Source organism: Muntiacus reevesi, chromosome 5, assembly GCF_963930625.1.
Source record: "Muntiacus reevesi chromosome 5, mMunRee1.1, whole genome shotgun sequence".
NCBI lineage: Eukaryota > Metazoa > Chordata > Mammalia > Artiodactyla > Cervidae > Muntiacus > Muntiacus reevesi.
The window spans coordinates 93,291,962-93,318,320 of NC_089253.1; the positions used below are offsets into that span (position 1 = coordinate 93,291,962).

General features: G+C 54.8%; 2 protein-coding genes across 6 annotated transcripts in view; one reads left to right on the top strand and one right to left on the bottom strand.

Annotated features, from left to right (window-relative positions):
• The window catches only part of CHD5 (chromodomain helicase DNA binding protein 5), a 67,947-nt gene extending 45,470 nt beyond the window's left edge, over positions 1 to 22,477 (top strand). Inside the window, exons 23-42 of the mRNA XM_065936853.1 lie at positions 328 to 559; positions 746 to 856; positions 1,141 to 1,313; positions 1,873 to 2,047; positions 2,481 to 2,573; positions 2,782 to 2,870; positions 3,197 to 3,330; positions 3,668 to 3,812; positions 4,170 to 4,329; positions 6,510 to 6,589; positions 6,833 to 6,965; positions 12,380 to 12,469; positions 13,067 to 13,204; positions 13,460 to 13,568; positions 15,360 to 15,492; positions 15,943 to 16,138; positions 17,710 to 17,873; positions 17,993 to 18,107; positions 18,208 to 18,261; positions 19,036 to 22,477. Of these exons, the coding sequence (XP_065792925.1) occupies positions 328 to 559; positions 746 to 856; positions 1,141 to 1,313; positions 1,873 to 2,047; positions 2,481 to 2,573; positions 2,782 to 2,870; positions 3,197 to 3,330; positions 3,668 to 3,812; positions 4,170 to 4,329; positions 6,510 to 6,589; positions 6,833 to 6,965; positions 12,380 to 12,469; positions 13,067 to 13,204; positions 13,460 to 13,568; positions 15,360 to 15,492; positions 15,943 to 16,138; positions 17,710 to 17,873; positions 17,993 to 18,107; positions 18,208 to 18,215 (2,478 nt within the window). The 3' untranslated portion in view covers positions 18,216 to 18,261; positions 19,036 to 22,477. The remainder of the gene's footprint in view (positions 1 to 327; positions 560 to 745; positions 857 to 1,140; positions 1,314 to 1,872; positions 2,048 to 2,480; positions 2,574 to 2,781; positions 2,871 to 3,196; positions 3,331 to 3,667; positions 3,813 to 4,169; positions 4,330 to 6,509; positions 6,590 to 6,832; positions 6,966 to 12,379; positions 12,470 to 13,066; positions 13,205 to 13,459; positions 13,569 to 15,359; positions 15,493 to 15,942; positions 16,139 to 17,709; positions 17,874 to 17,992; positions 18,108 to 18,207; positions 18,262 to 19,035) is intronic.
• Positions 22,478 to 23,085: 608 nt separating this feature from the next.
• KCNAB2 (potassium voltage-gated channel subfamily A regulatory beta subunit 2) overlaps positions 23,086 to 26,359 on the bottom strand; it is a 97,238-nt gene continuing 93,964 nt past the window's right edge. For all 5 annotated transcript variants that reach the window (XM_065936858.1, XM_065936856.1, XM_065936854.1 and 2 more), the window contains one exon: positions 23,086 to 25,907. In XM_065936858.1, the coding sequence (XP_065792930.1) occupies positions 25,818 to 25,907 (90 nt within the window). In that variant the 3' untranslated portion in view covers positions 23,086 to 25,817. The remainder of the gene's footprint in view (positions 25,908 to 26,359) is intronic.

The window sequence follows — 26,359 nt, forward strand, 5'->3', positions numbered from 1 at the left end:
AGCCCCCACCTTGGCATGAGTGCCATCAGCGCCCTTTGTGGCTTCCCTACATCAAGTGCACTGGCCACACTGCCCCTCACACCTACCCCTGCACACGCACAGGCACCCGGGCCCGCGCTAGAGCAGACACAGTCAGGTCGGGAATGCAGGTGCCCTAGTGCACATACATCTCCACGGGCAGTCACACAGCCCATTCCATGGAGCAGAGGGTGCTCATGAGCGCATTTGCATGCCTCCCCGCTTCCCTCCCACCCCGCCCCCTGGTGGCTGGCCTTGGGCCCCCAGTCCTCTGTTGAACACGGGTGCTAAGCTGCAGGTTGCTCCCAGGCCTTCAGCCGCGCCCACCGCATTGGGCAGAACAAGAAGGTGATGATCTACCGCTTCGTGACGCGGGCCTCGGTGGAGGAGCGCATCACGCAGGTGGCCAAGCGCAAGATGATGCTCACCCACCTGGTGGTGCGACCTGGCCTGGGCTCCAAGTCTGGCTCCATGACCAAGCAGGAGCTGGACGACATCCTCAAGTTTGGCACGGAGGAGCTCTTCAAGGATGACGTGGAGGGTGGGTGTCCTGGGTGCTGGGCATGGTGGGGAGTGGCCTTGCTTGAGACACTCCCCTCCCAGGGCACCCCCAGTGCCCAGTCTCTCCTCCTTCTGCTCCCCACTCCTGGCCAGGATGGGCAGGGCCAGGGTGGCATCTCTGGTGCTACCCCCCAGCCCTGCAACTCCCCATCCCCGTGTCCTACAGGCATGATGTCTCAGGGCCAGAGACCCGCCACGCCCATCCCTGATGTCCAGTCCTCCAAAGGGGGAGCCTTGGCCGCCAGCGCCAAGAAAAAGCATGGCAGCACTCCTCCAGGTAGGGGCCCTCCAAGCCCAGCCCCCAGCTCCTCCTATATCCTGGATGGCTGTTCCTGGAAGGAAGTGGGCCCCCAAGCCCATTTTGTCAGGTTCCCTTGCCTGCCCCCCTCGGGCGCCTGCGGACCTTCGGGTGGAGGGGCCGAGGGACTGTGACAATACAGGTTCCTCTCTGTGGTCACTTACTCTTCAGCAGCAGCCCCTGGCGGGGCCTGGGAAGCATCATTGTCTGGAACCTGCTCTGGTTGGGGGGGGGTCCCCTGACTGCATCCTGACTGCCCCCAGGTGACAACAAGGACGTGGAGGATAGCAGTGTGATCCACTATGACGATGCGGCCATCTCCAAGCTGCTGGACCGGAACCAGGATGCCACGGACGACACGGAGCTCCAGAACATGAATGAATACCTGAGCTCCTTCAAGGTGGCGCAGTATGTGGTGCGCGAGGAGGATGGCGTGGTAAGCCCCGCTCCGCGGCCCCGCCCTCGAGCCCCGCCCCTGAGCGGCCCCGCCCCTCGTGGCCCCGCCCCTGAGCGGCCCCGCCCTCACCCCTTTACGACTTCTCCATTTGAGAAACTCCGGCTCCTGGGTCTCTCCTGAGTGGCTCCTCTCCTTACCTCTCAAATTTCACCGCCCTACGTGCAGACTGTGGGTGTTAATTATTCTTCTAAGTGCCACTTTTCATTTTGAAACTGGGAACCTCCTGAGGGCAGGGGTGGCGCTTATTCAATTCTGTATCTCAGTGCCTGGCACAAGGCCAGGGCATACTGTGGCATGAATGAATGGATGAGTGAATTACTGAGACAGGAGCAGGAAGAGGAAGACCAGCTGGGGCTGGGGTGATCAGGGAGGGCTACCTGGAGTAGGCAGGCTTTCCAGTTCCCCTTGAGCTGCTAGAGGGTGAGCCGTGGTAGAGGCAGTGAGGCCTCCGCGAGGGCGGAGATGCCCGCCGGCCCCGCCCTCACCGGGGACCCAGGCCTCATCGCGGCCTCACCGCCTGCGGCCCCCGCTCCCCCAGGAGGAGGTGGAACGGGAGATCATCAAGCAGGAGGAGAACGTGGACCCCGACTACTGGGAGAAGCTGCTGCGGCACCACTACGAGCAGCAGCAGGAGGACCTGGCCCGCAACCTGGGCAAGGGCAAGCGCATCCGCAAGCAGGTCAACTACAACGACGCCTCCCAGGAGGACCAGGGTGCGTGACCGGTGGACAGGGTCCTGCTGGCGGGGAGGACATCCCTGTGGCAGGAATTCCCGGGGCGGGGCGGGGAGAGTGTGAGTCTTGTGGAGTGCCTGAGCCGGGAGACGATGGGAAGGCTTCTTGGAGAAGTGGGGCTGGTAGCTGGTGTGGGGTGTTGGGTTTTGGGGGGAAAGATATGGGTAGTGACTCAATGACTTCACTGCTAGTGGTTTTAGTCAAGCCTCAGTTTCTCTATCTGTTAAATAGGGCCATTGATGGTATAAGGCCTGAGAACGTAGTGTAAGGTTGTAAGGTTGTTAAGTGAGCTCATAGGAAGTGCACGGTGGCTGTTTTTATCATCACTGTTATTGGGCTGGGTATGAGGGGCTCCGGCGGGCTTCTGCTTGCACAGCCCACTCTGTGCCCCCTCTTCCTGACCCCCCGACAGAGTGGCAGGACGAACTCTCAGACAACCAGTCTGAATATTCCATTGGCTCTGAGGATGAGGACGAGGACTTTGAGGAAAGGCCGGAAGGGCAGAGTGAGTCAGGGCTGGTGACTCTGGGCTGGGGCCAGGCTGTGTGTCGGGGAGCTGATGATCAGGTTGGGGGTCCCTGGGGCATCGGGACCAGCATCCATCCTTTGGAGTAGGCTCTGAAGGGTCATGCTCTCTGGGGCGTGTTGTGGGATGGGGTGGGTCAGGACATCTTGGGCCCCACTGAGGGCTTATAGCGGGGCTTCTCCCCCAGGTGGACGGCGACAATCCAGGAGGCAGCTGAAGAGCGACAGAGACAAGCCCTTGCCCCCTCTTCTTGCCCGGGTCGGCGGCAACATTGAGGTGGGGCCCGTCTGCACCCCCACTTTCCCACTTCTCTTTCCCGGAATTTATCTCATCTTTCAGGGCAAAGAGCTTACCCCTGCTGCCACCCCGGGGTGTGGAGGAGGGACAGGAGGGCTGGGGTTACTCTGGGTTACATGCCAAGTGAAGGTGGGGGGGCTGGGACAGACCCTTGGTCTGGGCTGAGCCCCTTTGGGTCCTGCCCCAGGTGGAGGCCCCCCATCTCCCACTGCTCCCCCTCTGCTTCCCCGTCTCCTCCCCTCCCTGTGTCTTTCTCTTCAACTCTGAATTCCCTGCTCCCCTACCCCGCTGCCCGCCCTGCCCAGGTGCTAGGCTTTAATGCCCGCCAGCGGAAGGCCTTTCTGAACGCCATCATGCGCTGGGGCATGCCCCCCCAGGATGCCTTCAACTCCCACTGGCTGGTGCGGGACCTTCGTGGGAAGAGCGAGAAGGAGTTTAGGTAAAGGGGCCGAGGTGGTGGCCCAGGGTGTGGCCGCCCGCCTGGAGCGGGCAGGCTCCTCTGGATGGGCCAGCACAGTGGGCGGTGTTACTGCCAGGCTGGGGGCGGCCAGAGAACTCACTGCTGTCTGATATCTGTAGCTGAAGTCCAGGCCTGGGCAGGGCTCCTGTGCAGAGACCATGACCGGTCCCCTGCCCGGGGCCCCCTCTGTTCTTCCCTGGGGCCTGACCCAGCAGGCCTGGTTGGGAGGCGGGTGATGGGTGACGATTCCAGCCAGGAGGTCCCCCGGGGTCCTGCCGGCCCCCCACTCCCTGAGCCCCAGTCCCCCCCACCCCAGAGCCTATGTGTCCCTCTTCATGCGGCACCTGTGTGAGCCGGGGGCTGACGGCGCGGAGACCTTTGCGGACGGCGTGCCCCGCGAGGGCCTCTCCAGGCAGCACGTGCTCACGCGCATTGGGGTCATGTCACTAGTTAGGAAGAAGGTGGGTGAATAGCCTTTATTGGGCTTTTCCTGGTGGTCGCCCATGGCCTGGGTGTGCCCCAGGGGGGTCAGCGGGCAGAGAGCAAGTGCCTGGCTGTCCAGGGTCTGAATCAGCTTAGAGGGATGGACCAGAATGCATCTCTGGATGGGGAAGTGGGCAATGATGGGGAGGGGACTGGAGGCCAGAATGACAGGTGGGAATGGGTGGGGGTGGGCCTGGCATGGGGGTCTGCGGTCAGCCTTGGGTGGAGTTGGCAGCCACCCCAAGCCAGGGACACCCCCAGTCCTGCTGGCCACCCTGAGGCCCTCACATCTGAGCTGTGACCACCTCCCTCCTGCCTCGCTCCCACCTGCCCAGGTTCAGGAGTTTGAGCACGTCAACGGGAAGTACAGCACCCCGGATCTGATCCCCGAGGGGCCTGAGGGCAAGAAGCCAGGCGAAGTCATCTCCTCGGATCCCAACACACCAGTGCCCGCCAGCCCTGCCCACCTCCTGCCTGGCCCTCTGGGCCTGCCAGGTCTGGACTCCAATGAGGGGGGGCGGGTACCCAGGTCATGGCAGGAGACCCCACGTCCTCCCCACATTTCACCCCCACAAAACTTCCACCTGAAGAAGTATCACTCCCCTGAGATTTTCTTTTTAATGACAGCTTTGAGATGTTATTCACACACCACAATATTCACAGTATTCAATCTTTGTGTGTGTGCTGAGTCACTTCAGTCATGAGGCTCTTCTGTTCATGGCATTCTTTAGGCAAGAATACTGGAGTTGGTTGCTATTTCCTTCTCCAGGGGATCTTCCCAACCCAGGGATCGAACCTGTGTCTCTTATGTCTCCTGCACTGGCAGGTGTGTTCTTTACCACTAGCACCATCTGGGAAGCCAAAAGCCTTTAAAAGTGTATTATCCAGTTGTTTCTAGCATATCCATAGGATTGTGCAACCATTGCCTCTTGATTCCAGGATGTTTTCATTAACCCCCAAAGAAACACATACTCATTAGTAGTGACACCTTATTCCTTCTCCTCATGTCTTTCCCTGGCAACCACTGATCTTTCTGTCGCCATGGGTTTGCCTATTGTGGACATTTCATGTAATTAAAATGCACCATGTGACCTTTTGTGCCCAGCTTTCACTAGCATGTGATGTATTCCAGATTCATCCAGGTTTTAGGGTGTCAGCACTTCATTCCTTTTTGTAGCTGAATAATATTTGATTCCATTGTTTGGATCCACCACATTTTGTATATCTATTCATGAGGTGATGGATTTTGGGTTGTTTCTACCTTTGGCTATTGTGAATAATGTGGTAACATTGCTTTGAACTTTTGTGTTCAGTTGGAAATAGGTGTTTTCATTTCTCGTGAGTGTATAGCTAGGAATAGAATCTCTGGCTCACTTGGCATAACATTTTGAGGAGTTGCCAAACTTTTTCACAGTGATTACACCATTTTACATTCCTACCAGCCACGTATGAGGTTCTAATTTCTCCACCTCTTCACCAGCACTCATTTAACTTTTTGCTTATAGCCTTAGTGAGTGTGATGGGGGGAGTCTCATTGTGGTGTTTTATTTACTTATTTATTATTGGCTGTGCTGGGTCTTCGTTGCTGCTTGGGCTCTTCTCTAGTTGCAGCGTGCAGGCTTCGTACTGCAGTGGCTTCCGTTGTTGTGGAGCATGGGCTCAAGGGTTCTCGAACATTAGTAGTTATAGCACGTGGACTCAGCAGTTGCAGCTCCTGTGCACAGGCTCAGTAGTTGGGGCCCACAGGCTTAGCTGCTCCGAGGTATGTGGCATCTTCCCATACCAAGGATCGAACCCTTGTCTCCTTCATTGGCAGGCAGACTCTTTACCATTGAGCCACCAGGGAAGCCTGGTGGTTTTGATTTCCATCTCCGGTGACTGAAGATGTTGAGAATCTTTTCATGTGCTTCTGAGCTTTTTGTGCATCATCTTTGGAGAAACGTCATTTCACATCCTTTGCCCTTCCTTAATGGGTTATTTGTCTCTGAGTCTCTTTTTTGGTGATCTGTGTATTTATCTGGTAAAACATCTTCTTCCCTGTTGTACCCCTCAGGCCTGGGGCATTCTGCCTCTGTCGCAGGTGACAGGTGAGGCCCCGAGAGGCTCAGCGCCTCTGAGGACATCCTGCTTCTGGGCACAGGTGCCCTCTGGAGGTGGACATGCCTAGTTTTCTTCCTGGCCCTGTGCCCGTGGACAGAGGAATCAGGGCAGGTTCCTTATTCCAGGGAGCTCTGTTTTCTCATCTGTGATGTGGAGTTGGGTAGTGACCATCTCCCAGGGCTCCTCAGAGCACGTGGGTCTCTGGCCCTTTGCAGTGTCAAGAACTGACTAGGCGTGGAAGAAGCAGGTAGCCAGTCAGCCAGCCTTGAAAGCCAGGACCACAGCTGCCGTGCTGGCTTCCAGTCTGGGCCTCCACCCACCTCACCTACTGCTTCCAGACGGGAGGCCCCACAGCCTGTAGTTCTGTCCTGTCGGCCCCTGGCTTTGACCTCACTGGGCCCAGGGTCCTCCAAGGCTCCCACATTGCAGGCCTGGCCCGGGTTCTTTGGCTCCCCTGGTTCACCTGTCCTTCTGCAGGTGCCTGGCCCAGGATCCTCTCTGACTCCCCATTTCCTGCCCTTCTCCCTCCCCCCACCCCAGCCCACCTGTCTCACCCTTCTCCCTTGTTCTTTCAGACAAAATGGAAGCCCCACTAGGCTACATGGATGAGAAGGAGGTGGGGGTGCAGAAGCCAAAGAAGCCCCCAGAAATCCAGGTAGGGAAGATGCCGGTGTCTGGACCCCTGTGGGTGTGGGATGGGGGCTGGGTCCAGGGACCCTCTCAGGCTTTGCCCTGGCAGCTGTAAGCTGGGCCTCCTGGCTCTGAGTTGGAGCCCCCAGGACTGGAGCATAGTTGAGGGCAAGCACTGGGAACCAGAGAGTGGGTTCTAAGCCCAGGGCCCCTTCCCTGGCTCCTGCGGAGGCCCAGGCCCTGTAGCTCCCGAGTCTCTCCTCCCTAGGCCCTGCCAACCGCCCTGGACAGAGTGGAGGGAGAGGACAAGCAGGAGAGCTCCAATGGCAAAGAGAGGGCCCGAGAGGAGCGGCTGGAGGAGATGGAGAAGGCCCAGCCCTCCCCGGAGCAGGGGCCGAAAGGTGCGGGCTTCCACCCTGATGGGGCGTCAGGCCTGTCTCTCCCGGGCTGGGTGGGGGACCATGCACTGCTGTGTCCTAGTGGCGTAGGGCCCAGGATGAGGCGAGGGCCAGGGCCTCAGTTCTCTGCATGTGGGCTTTAACTTTTCCTACTGTACAGTTTGGAGGTTATTGGGCTATATCTTATTAGTGGTTTCTTTTTTTTTTTCTTTTTTTTTAAAGCATAAATATTATTTATTTGGCTACACCAGGTTTTAATTGCAGCTTGTGGGATCTTTAGTTGAGGCATGCGAGTTCTTAGTTGCGGTATGTGGGATCTAGTTCCCTGACCAGGGATTGAACCTAGGGCCCCTGCATTGGGAGCATGGAATCTTAGCTACTGGATCACTAGGGCAATCCCTATTAGTGAGTTCTGAATCAATTGCATTGTGATCTGAACACATGAGTCTGTATGTTATTGTTGAAATCTGCTTTTCTTGTTTTATGTGGTCAGATTTTGTAAATGCTCATGTGTGCTTGGAAAGAATATCTATTCTTTTATTGCTGGATATAAGGTTCTAAATATGTGCATTAGATCAGGGGTCCCCAAACTCCAGGATCTAATGCCTCATGATCTGAGATGGAGTCGATATAATAATAATAGAAATAAAGTGAACAGTAAATGTAATGCTCTTGAATCATCCCCCTGGGTCCATGGGAAAACTTGTCTTCCGTGAAACCGGTCCCTGGTGCCAAAAAGACTGGGGACTGCTGCATTAGATCATTATATTGTTCAGATTTTTTATACCCTTACTCATTTTTGGTTTGCTTTGATCAGTCAAGTCTGAGAGACTTATGTTAAAATCTCTATGATTGTGGGTTAGTCTCTGTTCTCCTAAGGCCAGATTTTGCTTTTGTTTGGGATTGGGTTGTTAGGTGCATATTGGTTCAGGTTTTTTCTAATTTTCTGGTGAAGTGTTTGTTTATTATGTAATAACCTTCTTATTCCTCCTGATTCTTTTTGCTTTAAGTTTTATTTAGGCTTATGTGGATTGAGCTTACTTTTGGGCTTTCCTGGTGGCTTAGATGGTAAAGGGTCTGTCTGCCATTCAGGAGACCCAGGTTTGATCCCTGGATCGGGAAAGATCACCCAGAGAAGGGAATGGCTACTCACTCCAGTATTCTTGCCTGGAGAATCCCATGGAAAGAGGAGCCTGGTGGGCTACTGTCTACAGGGTTGCAAAGAGTCAGACATGATTGAGCAACTAGCACTTTTGTTGTTTTCTTTCACTGAGCATTCACTTGAGTTTTCAAGGTTCTTCTGTGTTGTAGCATGTACTGGAACTTCATTCCTTTTCGTTGAATATATTCTACCCTGTGGATACACCACATTTTATTTTTCCATTCATCAGTTGATGGGTTTTGGGATTATTTCTGCTTTTTGACTATTATGAATAATGCTGCTGTGAACATTCATGTATAGGTATTTGTGTGGATAGGCTTCAGTTCTCTTGGGTATATACCTAGGAGTGGAATTGTTGGGTCGGTTGGTAACTCATATTTGGAGGACCTGCCAGATTGCTTGCTGCAGTGGCTGTACCACTTTACATTCCCACCCACAGTGCATAGGCTTCCAATTTCCCCATTATCTTTGTCAACACTTGTTATTATCTCTCTTTTGGATTTTAGCCATCCTAGTGGGTGAAAAGTCATAGCTCAAGTGGTTTTGATTTGTATTTCCCTTGTGTTTAAAGATGCTGAATATCTTTTCAAATGTCATTGGCCATTTGTATATCTTTGTTGGAGAAATGTCTTTTCAGGTCCTTTGTCCATTTTTCAATTGGGTTCTTTATCTTTTTATTATTGAGTTATAAGGGTTCTTTATAATACATGTTCCATATCAAGTACATGATTTGCAGGTATTTTCTTACATTTCTTAACTTTTATTTGTATAATTGAGTTTTAGGTATACCTTTTGTAAATAATATATGGTGGGACTTGTTGTTTTAAATCTCATCATAGAATCTCTACCTTTTAGCTGGCAAGTTTACTCTCTTTACATTTATTGTAATAGCTGGGTATCTGGATGAATTTCTGTTCTTATTTTGTGCTTTATATCACCCTTGTCTTTTCTTCTTTTTTTCTCCTAGCATCTTTTGGACTGATCAGAATTTCTTTCTTTTTCCCTCTTTACTCTCAACTCCTTTGGAAAGTTTGCTATCAATTCTATTTTGTACTCTTAAATTTTTAACATGTTGCCTCTTGAATGTAATAAGTACTACAGGCAACTTTAGCTCTGACCCACTCCCTCTTATCTCCCATGTGCTGTGACTATTTCTAAACTATAACCTTATTTAGATCTTCCCACCCTCTTAACAATTTTGTTTTTTCTAGTTTGCTCATTGTTGCTTTGTTCAATGTCTTTCTTCCCAAAATATACCCTTCAATGGTGCCTTCAACAAATTTCTGTGGACGGCAAATTTCTCTCATTGGTATGTTATTTTTCCTTTATACCTTGTCATATTTTTCTAGAATAATGGTTAGCAAAATTCAAGGTGGGTTAGGAGTTTTCCCTCAGCACTTTGAAGATGTTATTTCTTTGGTATTCTGACTTCCGTTGTGCTGAGAAGGCTGCTCTCAGGGTAATTGCTGCTCCTTTGTAGGAAACTTGCCTTTCCCGTCTTTACTAACATGGTAAGACCATTTTAAAGACTTTCTGTTAGTCTTTGGTCTTGTACGGTTTCACTACAATGAAACTTTTATTTATCCTGCTTGTGACTGGCTGTGATTCTTAAAGTAGAGTATTGTGTCTTCTATTGATTATGGGCAAATTCTCAGTCATCCCCTCCTTTAATGTTATCTTTCCTCCCACTATGTTTGTTTTCTTCTGGAATTCCTTTTACTCATTTGTTCATTCATTCATCAAACAAATATGTTTTGAGCACCCACTGTGTGTTGGGAGCTGTCCCAGGCACTGGGGACACAGACAGTGAACCAAAGCCAAAGCCTTCACATAGAATTTGTATTCTACTGGGGGACCCCGGTGATTAACAATAGACACAAGTAGATCTTGTTTAACAAAAGGCTTCAGATTCAACAAAGAAAACAAAGCAGAAAAAAAAAAAAAAAAAAGAAAACAAAGCAGGTATAAGATTTGTTTCTCTGCAAGGCTTTTTGAATCACCCTCAGATCTAGCTTCAGTTCTCACTTTCTTCATACACCTGTTTTTAACCTATTGGTACTATTTTCTATGGTTGCGCAGTGAATTATTACAAATTTAGCAGCATGAAATGACACCCATGTGTTAGCTCATCGTTGCATGGGTCAGAAGTCTGTGGTGGTGTGACTGGATTCTCTGCCAAGGGACTTGCAAGATCGAAGTCAAGGCATTGACTGCACTGAGTTCTAATCTGGAGACTTGGAGGAAAATCTGCTTCCGTGGTCATTCTTGTTGGCTAACTTCAGCTCCTTGGGGTTGGAGGACTGAAGCCCTCTTACCTTGCTGGCTCTCAGTGGGAGGCCATTCTCGGCATCTAGAAGCTGCCTACGTTTCTTGCCACGGGGCTCATTCCATCTTCAAACCAACAGTGGTACACCAATCCCCACCATACTTCAGATCTCTGATGTCCTTTTTTGTGACCATTCAGAGAAAACCCTGCTTTTAAGGGGCTGGTGTGATGAGGTCATGCCCACCTGGATAATCTTTGTCTTTTAAGGTCACCTTGTCACATGACTTACTCAGGAGAGTAGAATCCATCACATTCACAATTCCAAGGATTATGTACAAGGCTTGTACTCCAGGGCCAGGAAGTCTGGGAGGACATCTTAAAAATATGCAGTAAAATGTCCAACATGTTAATGATCATGTATTTAATTTCTAGAATTTTTAATCTAGCTTTTTCTACTTCCTTTTTTTTGACTTGTCTTTTCTTATGGATTATCTTCCTTCTCTGTCTGGCTGATGGATATTTTCTTTTTTTTTAAACAATTCTTATTTATTTATTTATTTATTTTTTGGTTGCACTGGGTCTTCATTGCTGCACGTGGGCTTTCTCTAGTTGTAGCAAGTGGGGGCTACTCTTCATTGTGGTGTGTGGGTTTCCCATTGAAGTGGCTTCCCTTGCTGCAGTGTACAGGCTCTAGGGCTTGAAGACTCTAGGAGTTGTGGCTTGTCGACTCTAGAACATGGGCTCAGTAGTTGTGGCCCATGGGCGTTTGCTGTTGTGCAGACCAGGGATCGAACCTGTGACTCCTGCATTGCCAGGTGGATTCTTATCCACTCTACCACCAGGGAAGTCTGGGTATTGCTTCCTGAGTTTCATTTGGGTGCATCTTCATCAGGGATTGTTTTATCCTTGAGAACCCATGTCACTTGGGTAGCAGGAATGTCCCCCTTTCTGTCTCCAGAACTCCGGGGCCTTGTGGTCTGACTAGTGGCCTGGCTGGTCTGGGGCCAGTCTTATGGCACAATTCAGATTCCACAGCCTGCACACCTGTGTGTTGGGTTTGGCTCCTCACTGGAGACTTTTTGACCCTGGACTCCGCATGGGAGCCAGGGTTCCACAACTTGGCCATGAGCTGGTAGATGGCACTTTTTCTCCTTTGCAGAGGCATACTAGTTGAAGAGTGTTAGTTTCTTGATTTAATTCCAGTTCACTGCATCTTTGTGGCCTCACCCTTCCTATTCAGTGTTGAGACACAGCTGGAGTCCTGGAAGCCTCTTTCTGGTGTCCACTCACCCCCAACCCAGGACCCCAGTGCATGCTTCTTGAGCTTTTAGTTTCCCTTCATTTATAGAAAGTGAACGTGTTAGTTGCTCAGTCATGTCTGACTCTCTGAGACCCTATGGACTGTAGCCCGCCAGGCTCCTCTGTCCATGGAATTTTCTAGGCAAGGATACTGGAGTGGGTTGCTATTTTCTCCTCCAGGTGATCTTTCCAACCCAGGGATTGAACCCGGGTCTCCTGCATCACAGGTGGATTCTTTACCTTCTGAGCCACCAGGGAAGTTCCATCTTCATTTATGGCACCTGATAATTTTCTTTAGTTTTGTGAGCACACCTATGTGATTTTTTTTTTAATGTGATAGGTTTTTGCCTGATATTTCTGGGTGTCTGTAAGAGAGGCTTTGTGTTGATGAAGCCCTGACGTGTTGCCAGAACTTTGAGTCCTCTGGTTGTTACTACAGTAGAGAGGATCTGGGGACTGTGCCTTGAGAGAAGTTTGGGAGAGGCTGCTGCTGAGATGGGTGGGTGGAGTGAGACCCCGTCCCCACCTGCCTTCCCAGTGGATCCTCCCAGATGCTACCTGTTGGACTCCTGAGTAAGATGCTAAAGTGGATTCTGTGAGTGGCTACAATACTGTTGGGAAGCCACCAGCCCGGAGTCCCCTCTGCCCTCTGGACACCTCCCTGCTCTCTGAACACCCTTTATCTTGCAGAAGAAGTGTTTCCTGAGAAGGAGAAGGTTCTGGACAAGCTGGAACTGAGCTTGATTCACAGCAGAGGTGACAGCAGTGACTTCAGGCCAGGTCTGGAGCTCTGGACTTTGCTCTGTCCCATGTCCCCCTTGGTCTCTTGAAGGAGCCACGAGGGGCCTCCTGAGCCTTCCCTCGACCCAAGAGTAGAGCTGCTGGATGGGAGCCTGGACTTGCCAGCCCTCAGAGAACAGGCCCTCCACCTATCTCCTGACCCCTCCTGTGGTCCCCGCCACCACTAGGAGGAAGGAGAGCTGGTCATAGAGTTTGGCCTGGAGCTTTGGGGTTCAGCTAGCAGCCTGTGTCCTTCTAAGTGTTGGAATGTTCTGCAACAGTTGCCCCCAGATCAGAACCCCGAGGCAGCATTGCTGTCCTTCAACATAAGCTACATTTTTACACTCCTCCCTGCCCTGCCCCATTTCCCCAGGTGGTCCTGACTTGGTGGTGGAGGGCACCCAGGCCTAGAGCAGCCCTCCCTGCTCAGAACAGAGAGAGGGGCCTGCTGATTAAAACCCTTGGGGGCAGTGAGTTCCTTGTGGGTGGGGAGGTGTGTTTCCCGCTTGCCTCTGGGTCCCCAGTGCTTGCTGGCGAGCCCTCCCCTGGGCACTGTCTTTGGGGTGGACTAGTGAGCCTGGGTCTGTCCTCCCCCAGATGACACCAAAGCTGAGGAGAAGGAGCCTGTTGAGACCCAGCAAAATGGTGACAAAGAAGAAGATGAAGAGGGGAAGAAGGAGGACAAGATCGGGAAGTTCAAATTTATGTTCAACATTGCAGATGGGGGCTTCACAGGTATCGGGGGTGGGGCCATGGGCAGAGAGAGCTACAGGCTTCCTGACCGCGGGTCCCGGGAGTCTGGGTGGATGGTTATTTTATACTAACGAGTGAATGGTTGACAAAGTCCATGGTATAACCTTTCCTCGTAGCACTGGAATACTGAAGTGTTCGAGGGGGGAGGTGGGGGGGTGGTGAGGGAGAGGCTTACCCAGGGCCACCCCTATGCGGGATGGGGGCACCTCATCCTGCTTCCCTCGGCTGGCTTCCCAGAGCTACACACACTGTGGCAGAATGAGGAGCGTGCCGCTGTGTCCTCGGGGAAAATCTACGACATCTGGCACCGGCGCCATGACTACTGGCTGCTGGCGGGCATTGTCACGTATCCTTGGCCACGCCAGCGGGGCAGGGCTCCTGTCTCTCCCTCTGTGGGCCTCAGGGAGGGGTGTGGGGCTGGTGTGGGGTGGAGTCTGGGCTGGTGCTCCTGACCAGGTACCAAGGACCCTTTCCTGGTGGTGGTGATGATGACAGTGACTGTGATCATAAAGGTAGCTTGTCCCTTTATACTCAGTACCCACTCCATATCCTCACAGCAGCCTTCCCAAAGGGTTGCTACTGTGATCCCCATTATATGGAGGAAGCAATGGGTGCTCAGAGAGGCCAAGTGACTTGCTCAGGGACACACAGCCCTTCCCTCTGACTCTACAATGAATGCTCCTAATTCCTACCTGATCCAGACCTCACCTCCTCTCAGTGATGACGCGTGAAGGGTGCTTCACCATTTAGGAGGGCTTTCATTCATTAGTTCATTCTTCAATTCCATCTTTACTGATGATCTACCATGTGCCAAGCATGGAGTATGCAGCCATGAATGAAACAGCCCCAAATCTCTGTCTAGCCAGAGCTCATACCCAACTAGGGGTAGATGGTGAAGAATACAAATTAGCAAAGTATGGGGCTCAGTGAACATGGAAGGGGGGGATGAGGCAAAGGGAGCTTTGGGGGTGGGGGTTGTGTTTAACGTGGGAAAGTCAGAGAAGGTGATATTTGAGTGCAGACCTTCCAGAGACAAGAGAGGGGCACACACCTACCTGGGGAGAGTCCCCCAGCAAAGCTGGCACTGATGACAGTCTCGAGTGAGACTAGTCATTATAATGAGAGGTGGAAAGTTGTAGGTCAGGAGTCAGCAGATCTTTCCTGGGAGGGGCCCAGGAGTGGATGTTTTGAACTTCACAGAAGACTCCTCCACTCTGCCAGGGTAGCAAAAGTAACCATAATACGTAACCAACAAGCATGGCCATGTTCCAATAAAACTTTATTTACAAAACCAGGCTGTGGACTGGATTTGGCCTGTAGGCCACAGTTTACTGAGGTTACGTTTGGAACTTGTCTGGTGGTTCAGTGACTTAAGATTCTGTGCTCCCAGTTCAGGGGATGGGGTTTCAATCCCTGGTCAGGGAACCAGATCCCACATGCTGCAACCAAGACCCAGTGCAGCTAAATAAATAAATAACACACATAAAGTTAAAAAAACAAAAAAAAGATGCTTGGAGCCAGCTTGCCTGGGTTCAGATCCCAACTCGGCCCCTCTCTAACTGTGGGCCCTTGGCAAGAAAACCTCGTGGTGTTTCTTTGTTCCCTCTGGCTCCAGGGGAGGCCCCTTCCTTGCCTGTCCCGGCTCCTTGGTGCTCCTTGGCTCACAGCTGCATCATTCATCTCTGCCTCGGTTGTCACAGGGCCTTCTTCCCTGGGTATCTCTTTGTGTCCAAATTTCCTCCTCTTATGAGGACCTCAGTCACTGGATTGGTGCCCACTCCACCCTAGGATGACCCTTTCTTAATTTAATCAATTGATTTGATTAATCTGCAAATGCCCTATTTCCAGCTAGGGTCACAGCACAGGTGCTGGGGGTTAGGACTCGGCTGTCTCCACCCTCTGGATCTGGGGGATAAAGAAGTTCATCCAGTGAAGCCTCAGGCCCTGTCTGGACCCCTGGGGGCCCCTGTCAGAGTCCACTGATTGTCAAGTCACTGTTACCCACACGATCCTCTTGCAGCCAAGGTTAATGCTTGTCTGGAAAGTGGAGAGCCAAGATGCCAAACCCTGGGCTGGTCCCCCACCACCCCCTCCCTCCACCCCATGGCTAGGTTTGCCCTTAACAGCCCCCACCTAGGCACGGCTACGCCCGCTGGCAGGACATCCAGAACGACCCGAGATACATGATCCTCAATGAGCCCTTCAAGTCTGAGATCCACAAGGGCAACTACCTGGAGATGAAGAACAAGTTCCTGGCCCGCAGGTTCAAGGTCAGTCCTTGGCAGGGGCCAGAGGTTGAGGGTGACAGGGCCACAAGAGGGTGGGTTATGGGAGGGCCTGGGGCAAAGAAACGAGCAAGCATTTCTTATACCCTGCCCGTATATCTGGGTGTGGGCCAGACTGTCCATGAAAGGGAATTGTTGAGTCAGTCAACCAACAGGTGCTGGCTCCTTGCTCTGGAGCCAGACCCCACTGGGCGAGTGTCCCTGCTCTGGGTAATGGGTGCAGAGGATCCAGCTTGGGGAGGGCTCTGAGGGGTGGCCAAGAGGCTAGACAACAACTGGGTGGGGAGGGGCTGTGTTCCTTCCTTCCTTTTTTTTTTTTCCTTCCTTCCTTTATTTCAGAGGCCTGGCTGGTGGGAGTGGGTGCTGGTGGGGAGGCAGCCAGGCCAGCACTCAGTCCCTCCCCTCCCCCTGACCCCCTCCCCCTGCCCCCACCAGTTGCTGGAGCAGGCACTGGTCATTGAGGAACAGCTCCGGAGGGCCGCATACCTCAACATGACCCAGGACCCCAACCATCCCGCCATGGCCCTCAACGCCCGCCTGGCCGAGGTGGAGTGCCTTGCCGAGAGCCACCAGCACCTGTCCAAGGAGTCCCTCGCCGGGAACAAGCCTGCCAATGCTGTCCTGCACAAGGGTGAGTGAGCCTGTCCCCTGGAGGTGGGCCCACACCTCGCTCCCGCCCAGTGACTCCTTGGCAGTAGGTGGGGGCGTGGGGCTGAGGATAGGACATCAGCCCAGAGAGCACAGCCTCCAAACCAGATGGGACAGACTGTCACCCAGCCTCTGCTCTTACCTGTGGGGAAAGTGAGGCCCTTGCTTTTCTGGCCTTTTTCTGAAAGTCAGCACCGTGTAGGCCCTGGCTAGGGGGTAGGTGATATAGCAGAATATTAAGTTGTACAGATTTGTTTATTGAGCCCTGACAGTATGCTTTATTTCTATTTTTTAACTTCTTTTAGTGAAAGAGATAAGGACCCTTTAAAATTTTTTAGTTTTTATTGACATATAATTGATTTATAATGTTGTGTTACTTTCTGCTGTACAGTAAAGTGAATCAGTTATACATATAGATCTGACTCATTGGAAAAGACCCCGATGCTGGGAAAGATTGAGGGCAGGAGGTGAAGGGGCGGCAGAGGATGAGATGGTTAGATGGCATCACCAACTCAACAAACATGAGTCTGAGCAAACTCTGGGAGATAGTGAAGGACAGGGGAGCCTGAGCATGCTGTAGTCCATGAGGTCACAAAGAGTCAGACACAACTGAATGACTGAATGACTCTTTTTTAGATTCTTTTCCTATATAGGTCATTACAGAGTACTGAGCAGAGTTCCCTGTGCTGTATAGTAGGTCCTTATTGGTTATCTATTTAATTCTTTTTGAATATTTATTTGACCGTGCCAGGTCTTAGTTGCGGTGTGCAGGATCTTTGTTATGGACTCGAGCTGTGGTGTGTGGTCTCAGAGTTGTGGTGGGAAAGCTTAGTTGCTCTGTGGCATGTGGGATCTTGGTTACCCGATCAAGGATTGAACCCACATCCCTTGCCTTGCAAGGTGGATTCTTAACCACTGGACTACCAGGGAAATCCTTATTTTATATATAGTGCTGATATATGTCAATGCCAGTCTCCCAATTTACGGCAATATCTTTAAACACGTTGTCCCTTTACTCTCTGTAATATTTTTAAGTGGTGAGGTTTCTTATCTGATTTTAAAGTTGGGAACATTGATGCTTAGAGAGTAATTGCTCAAGGTCTCCTGGGATTCAGACCTTTGACCCTTGCCATCCTAATCCCGAGAAAGTGCCCAGGCTGGTTAGGGGGAGGGTGAGCCAAGCTCACCCCGAGGGCCCTGAACTCTGTGGCCTTAGCCATTTGGGAGAAGTTTCTCGAGGTGTGGCCAGGGCTGCAGACCTCCCTGGGCGCCAGGAGGCTGGCCGAGGGTCCGGAGGGAAGCCCAGTGTTGGGTCAGAACTCCCGGCTGTCACGACCTCCGCAGCCCTCGGAGCCTGGGGGAAGCTGTTTGGAAAACCGAACTCTTGTCCAGCGGGCAGGTCTCCGATGTGTTGGCTGGGAGGGCTGGGTTGGGGAGCGCCCCCTGGCGTCCGCTGCGCGGCGTGCAAGTCACAAGGTAACACAGCCTTGTTACTAAGCACCGGCCTGGGCGTCCGCGTCCCAGCTTCTCCCCCCTCCCTGCCTCCCTCCCCAGTCCTGAACCAGCTGGAGGAGCTGCTGAGTGACATGAAGGCGGACGTGACGCGCCTCCCCTCCATGCTGTCCCGCATCCCCCCGGTGGCCGCCCGCCTCCAGATGTCGGAGCGCAGCATCCTGAGCCGCCTGACCAACCGAGCCGGCGACCCCACCATCCAGCAGGTCAGGCTCGGCGCGCGCCCTGGGCCCCAGCCCCCCACGCACTCACGTCCTGGGCGCCCTGGGGCGGGGCTCGGGCCGGTGCGGGACTCGGACCTTTAAACCTGAGTCCTTGCCTCCAGGGCGCTTTCGGCTCCTCCCAGATGTACAACAACAACTTTGGGCCCAACTTCCGGGGCCCTGGACCGGGAGGGATTGTCAACTACAACCAGATGCCCCTGGGGCCCTATGTGACCGGTAGGTGCCCGTCTGCTCCCCGGCGGCATGTGCAGGGGCGCCCGCGGGCCCCGCCCGCGTCCGCTGCCCCAGCGAGCCGAGCTTCCCTCTCTCTGCGCAGATATCTAGCCGGCCCCGAGACCTCGCTCTGGTGCAGCGCTCCTTTCCAGCGGAGGTGAGGCCTCTCCAGGGGCTCCGCGGTCCCTCTCCCCTCCATGGCTGCACCAGTCAGTTCCCGCTCCCTGCGCGTATCCACAGTCCTGAGTCTGGGGGGTCTCCGCTGCCTCTTGGGGCTCAGTGGGTCTTGCGCTTACCCGCTGGGGACCATCTTGCAGCCAGTGTGTCTTCCCAGGCTTCCAGACACTCCCCTGGGAGGCTGGGAGGTGGGACATGGGCAGGTACACGTGGGGATGCTCTGTTGTGTACATGGGTGTGTCTGTGTGCACATATGCAGGGTGCGTGCATGTCCGTGGTAGTGAGTCAGGGACCATTGCCCTCAGCCTGGAACCCTTTTCTGCCTGCACTTTCCTGCTGGGTGGTGGGGGCCCTGGGACGTCACTCCCCTTCCCTGGTCACCCCACCTTGTGCCCAGGACCAGGAGGGTGGCTCAGGGTGTGTGTGGGTCAGTGTCACTGGCTGGGAGATGGTTTTATTCATGAGAAGCCACCAGTCCACTCTGACCTCCTCCACCTGGCCGGCAGCCCCTGCTAAGCTGTCTGTCCTGGTAGAACCACTGCTTCAGGGTAGAGGCCCTGGGGTGGGGGTGATTTCCAGATGGGCCCTCCCTGCGGTCCCCACTTCCTATACTCCAAGTGTGGGAGGTCTGGGCTAGGAGCCCCTCTGGTCACAGTTGGCTGTGACAGGTGGCAGTGGTGGTCCTGGGTGTTGGGTGAACCCCCAGTGGGGACGTGAGCACCCAGCTATGTGACCCGTGACCCACCTCTTGCAGCCACGCCTGCCGGGCCCCCTGCCTGACCCCCACAGGAGAGAAAAGCTACTGCCTTTCTAGAGCCAGGCCACCCGAGGACAGAAGGGAAAACTGAGTCGTGCCATTGCTGGGGACAAGACCCAGCCAGAAGTGCCACCTGCTCTTAATCCCAGTGTCCCCCACACCACCTTGGCCAGCTCTGCCAGGACGACTTCCTAGAAGAGATTTCATTTCTTTGTACATCTTTTTGCACTTTCCTATGAAGACTTGAACAAATTTGTCTTGATAAAAGTTGAGTGACGTGTGGAGGAGTCTGACCTGCAGCACTTAGGCCTCTCTCTGTGGACGGGCTCCGGACCCGAGGGAAGCCCTGGACTTGGCCAGGTGGAGGAGGACGCGGCGCCTGCCCTGGACGCACTCGGCGTGCCCCCCCCCCGCCCCCGTCCCGTCTGCACCGTGTGACTGCTTGTACTCTGACCCTGGCCCACCGGGGCCCCCCAGTGCCAGGTGGGTCAGGGCTGGGGAGTCGCCCGGCCTGCAGGTAGAGATCTGGCTGGCGTCCAGGCCAGGCCAGGCTGTGTCCTGCAAGGCTGGAGACCACAGGTAATGTGCTCTCTCTGTGGGGGAGAGGGCTCCGTCGGCACGTGTCTGCCCCTGGCCAGCCTGTCTCGCAGGCCCCCTGGATTCTGTCGTCACCCGTGGAGGGTCTGCGGCCCCCGCCCTGCGTGGCAGATCACGGCATGTGCTCCCCGGAGAGAAGAGACGGCAGGTGTCAGCCTGGGGGCTGCTGGGGCCTTGGTCTCTGGCCGCTGCGGGAAGGGGCTTACCCTCCCTCCCTGGGTGTGGCTGCTGTCCCAGCAGTGCTGAGCGTGGCCCCGGAGCCCCTGGTCTTGCCCTGTGCCCTGGGAGGCCCTTCACACCCATTCCCCATGTCGTCTTCTGGTGGCCGACACGGAGAAACCAGGCCAGCCGCCTCGAGCCTGTACTTATCCCTCCCCTGTCCCTGGAGAGGCCTCGATCCCGGCACTTGCCATCTGGGGCAGGCCCGTGACAGCCCTCACTGTGTTCTTCAAAGGTTTGGGGAAAACTTGGAGGCAGGGGACTGGACCCATTGGCCTCTCCAGTCTTCCCAACTGGAGTGTCCCCAGCCTCCTGCCCTGTTTCCTGCCAGGAGCGGCCTGTTGGAATCCTGATCGCCTTCCAACCAGTTGGTGGTACCCTCTGATGGCTCCAGTTCAGAGGAGCGGAGGGATGGGCCAGGACCTGGGTCCGTCCATGTCTGATGTTCCCTCTGGCCCAGCCTCAGCCTGGAAGGAATTTCTGAGCCTTGACCAGGGAGCCTTGACCTTCCTGGAGTGGAGCCCTGGTGCAGAATCCTGTCCAAGTGAGAGACAGGGTGGGCCTGGGGGTTGGGGCACCATGGGAGGCCTCCGTTCAGCTTCCTGGCCAGGACTAGGGCCAGGATTTGGGGGTATCTTGGGGACACGGGGCCATTGGCCAGCCCTCCCAGAGCCCTCATCTATAAATGGCTCTCCCCGAACCCCTAGAGGACTGGACCCCAAGGCGCCGACTATCTCCAGGCTGACTGACCCTGGCATTGTGGGTGGAGGAATGGGAGGCAGCCTGAAAGTGGTACACGGGTGTATGTGTGGCAGGACACGTGTGGCAGCAGCTGACCTCGCCCTCCAGGAAGGGTTGCGTCACTCCTGCCCACTGTGGTTTTTCCAGTGCTACGTGGGCCTGTGTGTTCCTTGCATAGGTTCTGGCTCAGGCCATGGGCCAGGTGACCGCCACGAGCCCCCCACCCAGGGCCCCATGACTGTCCTCCCAGGCAGGCGGTCAGTTCTGAGGCTGGGCTGGTGGGGAACATGGTGGATGGGTCCTGAGTGTCGGGGGCACCTGGCGGAGGACAGGAGTCTGCGTCCCCACTGCTCAACTCCAAGAGCGGGTGGTCCTTTCCCCGCCAGCCCTTGCTTTCTGCTCCTCCTCCGTCTCCTCCCGAGGCCTCTGCCCTTTTCCATGACCAGCTGGAACCAGGCACCAGTGATCGGCCCAGCCATCTGCACTGCCTGGTCCAGGAAGGGCTCAGCTCTCCAAGACCAGCACCTGGGAGGCCTGGGAGGGGGGTTGCGGACAGCTGGGTAGTGGGTTTCTGGTTTTGGAGAGGAAAAAGAATCTAGAGAATGTTTTTTCTTGGTTTATCAGTTATCTCCCTCCCAGAGTTGTAGTGGAGTGTGGGGAGTGGGGCGTGCGCGCTCTTGGACATCTTCAGGCTGGTTTTGTTTTTGCTGTTGCCTCAGTGGAGGTTGTTGTGCAAGTGGAAGCCCCAAAGTGCCAGCCCCATTTTTGCCACTTTCTTATTTAGACCAGTGCTGAGTAGGCTTTCTGTTGAACCATCTTTGGGCACAGTCTCGGAGAGCATTGCTTCCTGGGCTCCCCGGTGACCATGGGAGTTTGGGTTGGGCTGTGTCTGGGGGGCCCCTCGCACACGCCCACCATAGAAACACAACCTGAGACCCCCCCCTATGCACGGAGACCCTCCCTGCAAGCCGCCTTCAGAAGCTCCTTTGTTTTCTGCAAGTGATGGCCATGGGCCCATCCTGCTAGTACTCATGACTGGTGCAGGCACCTGCCCGCCTGCTGGCTGGGGGTCCCTTCCCAGGGTCCTCTGGGGGATCCCTGGCCCAGGTGGGGGGCTGACCGACTCTCACCCCATGGACACCTGCAGCCTTTGCTCCCAGTTATTGGGTCCCAGGGATGTTGAGGGCCTGAGGGGGTCGTGTAGAGGGTGGGCTCGGGAACCTCCAGAGTCGGGTGGCAGGAAGGAGCTTGGGTGGGAGGTGGGGGCTGAGGTTTTGGCCTGGCCACAGCCCAATGTCCCCCCTCTGCACCTGCAGCTGTCCTCTGCTGATGACCCGTCTATTGAGGAAGCCGCCCCCCCCCCACCCCAATTTTATATTTCTGGAAGTTTACAGGTTGTGGTGCATCAGCCCAAAGTCATTGGCTTGTGTTTTGGGATTTTTTTCTTAGTTTTCAGATTTTTTTTAAACAAAGTATTTTTTTAGGTGCGATAACCCAGAAAGGGCCCATTGGGTGTGTGTGTGTCCTGAACCCCTGATACCGAGGTGGGAATCCGAGCCTCCTATGCTCCTCTGGGCTTGAGCATGAGGGGAGGGTCCCACCTGCACTGCCCCCCTCCCCAGGCATCAGTGTGTCGGGGGTGAGGGAGCAGAACCCCACCCAGGCTGGCATCTGGCCCTGCCGAGAAGCGCCTGCCCCTTCCCCAGCACAAGCCCTGGCTGGCCAAGGGGCCGGGGCGCTGGGGCGAGTCGGGGGGGTGGTCCCAGCCAGGAGCTGGAGCTGGAGGCTGAGCCCCTGCGTGTGGTGACCTATCCGGCCCTCGGGAGGATGTGTGGGAGGCTTGACAAGGACTGTACCCGACACCGTCCCCTTCACTTTGTACTCCGTGTGTATGTCTTGGTTTTCCGTGTTTTAATAAATCCTCTGGGAAAGGATTGAATCAGAGTGTTCTGGCTTCTCACTGATTTAGGATGGGAGTGGGAGAGGATGTTGAGGGGAGGGGGTGTCGCCTGAAGCTACCTCCCACCTGAGAAGACACTGCCCCATGAGGCTGGGGGGCTTGCTGGGATGGGGGGCACCCGAGAAGGGGTGTTCAGGAGGGGTGGTGCCAACCCCTCCCCCCTGCACCCTGAAATCACATTGCTGTGGAACACTGAGCCCCCAGAGGGGCACGTAGGCACCCCTGGACCCCGACCTCTCTGTCCCCAGGGGCCCAGCAGCCTGCCACCAATCTGTGGTGGCAAGAGAGACAGTGTTGGTGAGGGGGGCAGGCAGGGCATTCCCACCCCAAATCACCTGGGACAGACTTGGGTTCTTGGTCCCCAGTCTTTGCTTCTCCCCCCAGGGCCCATGTCTCCCAATCACCCCTTGGCTCCAGGCTCAGGATTAGGTCTGCTGGCCTTTAAAGATACCTCCTCCCACTGCCCTAGCCCCAGCCCTGACCCTGAATACCCTGCAAAGGAGAGGAGCAGGAGCAGACCCTGATGGTCTCGGGTTTTATTTTGTCATTCCATAAATACGGCACTGTGTCTCCACTGAGTGTCATTGGAAGCGCGAGGCATACGGTGTTTCTGCCTGTTGGGGGGTGGTGATGCAGTTAGCTGAGGAGCCACAGTCATTAAAAAAAAAGGGGGAGAGAAACAGCACATTATTTACACAGCCAGAGAGAACAGGAGACAGGGCAGACCCCTCTGTTGTTCTTGGGACCTCAGGCTTGCTGTAGATTTGGGATGAAAAATGGTAGGGGCTGCATGTGTCCTTAGCAAGGAAGATTGGTCCCGCTCCCACGCAGACTGGGCCTTCTTCCCTGGGGGGGAACTCCCAAGGTGGACCCCTGGGGACAAACTTTGCTTCCAGGGGAGGGTGAGAGGCTGGCTGACAGATGACTGGGGACCACAGAGGGGCTTCTCAACAGGGTAGGGTGAGGATGGCTGGCCTCAAACCCATGCCGAAGCCCAGGCTTCCCCTCCAGGGCCTGCCTTGGCCAAGCTCTTCACCTCCAGGCTCTCCCTGCCCTTGAGCCCCACTCCATCCCTTCCCCACTCCAGCCACCTCCCACTAAGTCTGGGGACTGCTCCTCAGGAAGCGGGAGCCCCATCCTTCCACACCCACTTGCAGGGGGTGCAATGCAGAACTAGGCTGCAGACAGCACCCCAGGGTCTGGAACAGGCTTGGGACTTGGTGCTGGGCATCTTGGCCTTAGAAGAGCTTGGCCCTGAGAGCCCACGTCTCTCTCCCACTGGGCTTGTCCTTCCCAGATGTAAAGCTTGTGGGGTGGGGGCGGCAGGCCCAAACATGGGCCCAACAGCAAGCCCAGGTCCCTCTTCCACTGGTGGGTGGGCACGGTGGCAGCGCTGTGGAGGGTGTCCAGCCAGACTCTCCAGGGAGGGGCAGGTGACCTGGCTCCTGAGCGTGGCAAGCTGTTGGGACACTTGGGCTCTGCCTGGTGGACTATAGCATCTTGTCCTCGGAGCTAGGCCCCCCACCCATGTGATGGTGGCGACTGTTGGGACAGGCTTGTCCCCTCCTCACGCTCATTAGGGTGAAACTTGCAGGAGACTTGGTGAAGAAGACCCCCAGGGGCCTAGTCTACAAGGAGGGAGAAGGTTCTAGACTCCAGGGTCAGCACAAAGGTCAGAAGTGGAGGAAGTTGTTCTCCCCCCACCTTGTGGCTTTCCTAAAGTCAGTTTCCTAGGCCTCAGCTCTGCCAGGACTGGACGGCAGGCCTTTGGGAATAATGGCAGGGAGGTCCATGTCTGCCCAGGGGTGAGTGAGAATGTAGGGGGTGCCCAGGGTAGGAGTCACCCAGGCCCATACACATGAAGGCCAGTGCATTCACAGAGCCTGGCTCGGGTCCCCTACACAGCCAGCAAAAGCTGGGGTGCCACTCAGGACCATGGGGGCTGGGCCTCCTGGCTGAGGGCCCCTCCCCTCCTCCATCCCTGCAGCCCCAGGCCTGGCTGTAGAGGGGCTGACACTTCTGAAGGTCCTGCCCTCTGTCCTTGTCCCCAACCTGTTCCAGGCTGGGGTGTGGGGTGTGGAAAGGAATGATCAACCCAGCCATCCCTCCCTCTTCAGAGGCCATGTAAGCGTGTCCTGGGGGTAGAACTGCTGCTTAGCTGCCCTGGCAACAAGCTCTGAGCACCGCACCTGACCTGGTCTGAGCCCTTGCTGGGGATGCTGCTCCAGGGAGAGGCTACGGGGGTCTTCTCCTGGACTGCGGGTGGTTGCTGTCCAGGCCCTGGGCATGAAGCACAGAAAACCCCAGGGACCTTCCCTCACTGAAGGGTCCCAGAATGTCCTCTCTGCAGACCCCAAGGCCACTACCCCGGGCAGAGCAGAGGCTGGCCACCCCATGTGTGGTCAGCAGCCACAGTCCAGCGAAGCACGCATGACCTTGGGGCCTTCCAGGGCAAGGACAGAGGGGTAATGGACTGGGCACCAGGTGGGGAGGGACCTGGGCTGGAGTCTGGGCACTGGGGCTCATCAATTGTGAGGACGAGGAAGCCAGTGGGGTGATGAGCTTGAAGTCAGACCCCTGACTTCCTGTGGGTCCCCCCTGGAGCAATCGAACCCCCTTGGATCCTTGCCTCTGCCAGCAAGGGTGGGGGTGGGCGTCAAAGGACAGCTCTGAAGGCCCCTCGGAGACCCAGCGGGGCAGGTGGTGTGGAGAAGGGGGTGTGGGAAAATCTGATGTCAGGCCCAACGACTACCTGGAGCCCTTGGCAAGAGGGGGGATGAGGGAGACCCTGGCGGGAGGCCACCCCAACCAGGGCCCAGCCGAGGGGCCACAGGAAGAGCCAGACCTGGCTTCCTCTTCCCCTCCCCAGTACCAGGTGGGATTCTCGGCAGAGGAGAGGCCAGCTCTGCCTGCTCCCAGGCCCCAACGGGTCTCGGCCTGGCCTGGACTTGAGTCTCTGAGATGGGGCGTGGCTGGGAGAAATGTTGTTTCTTGGTGGAAGATGAGCAGAGGTGGCAGGCTTGGGCGGGACGGCTCGAACGCCTTTGAATTGATGCCGACCCTCCGGCATGAATCTGACATTAGTTCCGTGAAGCAGCGGGTGCTGTGTGGCAGCGACTTTTGAGATCTTCTCCTGATGACATGTTGGTGGGTTGTTTTGTTTTTGATGCAAACCACACTCTTGGCTTCAAAATAGCTTAAGCGAGCAAACAGAGAGGCTAGGAGGGAGATGAAACTGTCCAGGCAAATGTTTGGGGGCTTCTTAGGATCTATAGTCCTTTTTGCTGTAGGGTTTATTGCCCAAAATACTATCAATCTCGTGGATGATGGAAGACGACAGTTTTGGAAGGACCTGTGTGCAAAGACGGGAGCTAGTCAGAATCAACCTGCAGGTGAGGTGATGTGTAATGGAGCAGGAAGTTATGGGGCCTTCCTGGCACAGACCCCACCCCTCCCATGTCCTCCATACCTGCCTCTTGTCTGTAGAAAAACTTTAACCTAAGAATAAGTTCAATTGGAGAAGTGAGAAAATGAAAAACAAAGAAAAGCAGTAAAACAGGACAAAATAATAATAGTGTGGCCATTAAGCAAAGTCAGGGACCTTTTAGTTCTTCCTCAAGGGCTATAGATTGTATTCTGAGCCATGTCCTTTGAGTTCTTCTGTAGATACTAAAACTCCCATTAGGTGGAAGAAGTTAACAACATCATTACCAGACGGTAGCCATGACATGAACTGCTCCATCATGCACAATTCTGAGAACCAGCCTCAGGGGAATGGGAACAAACTGACCCTAGAACTGAAGA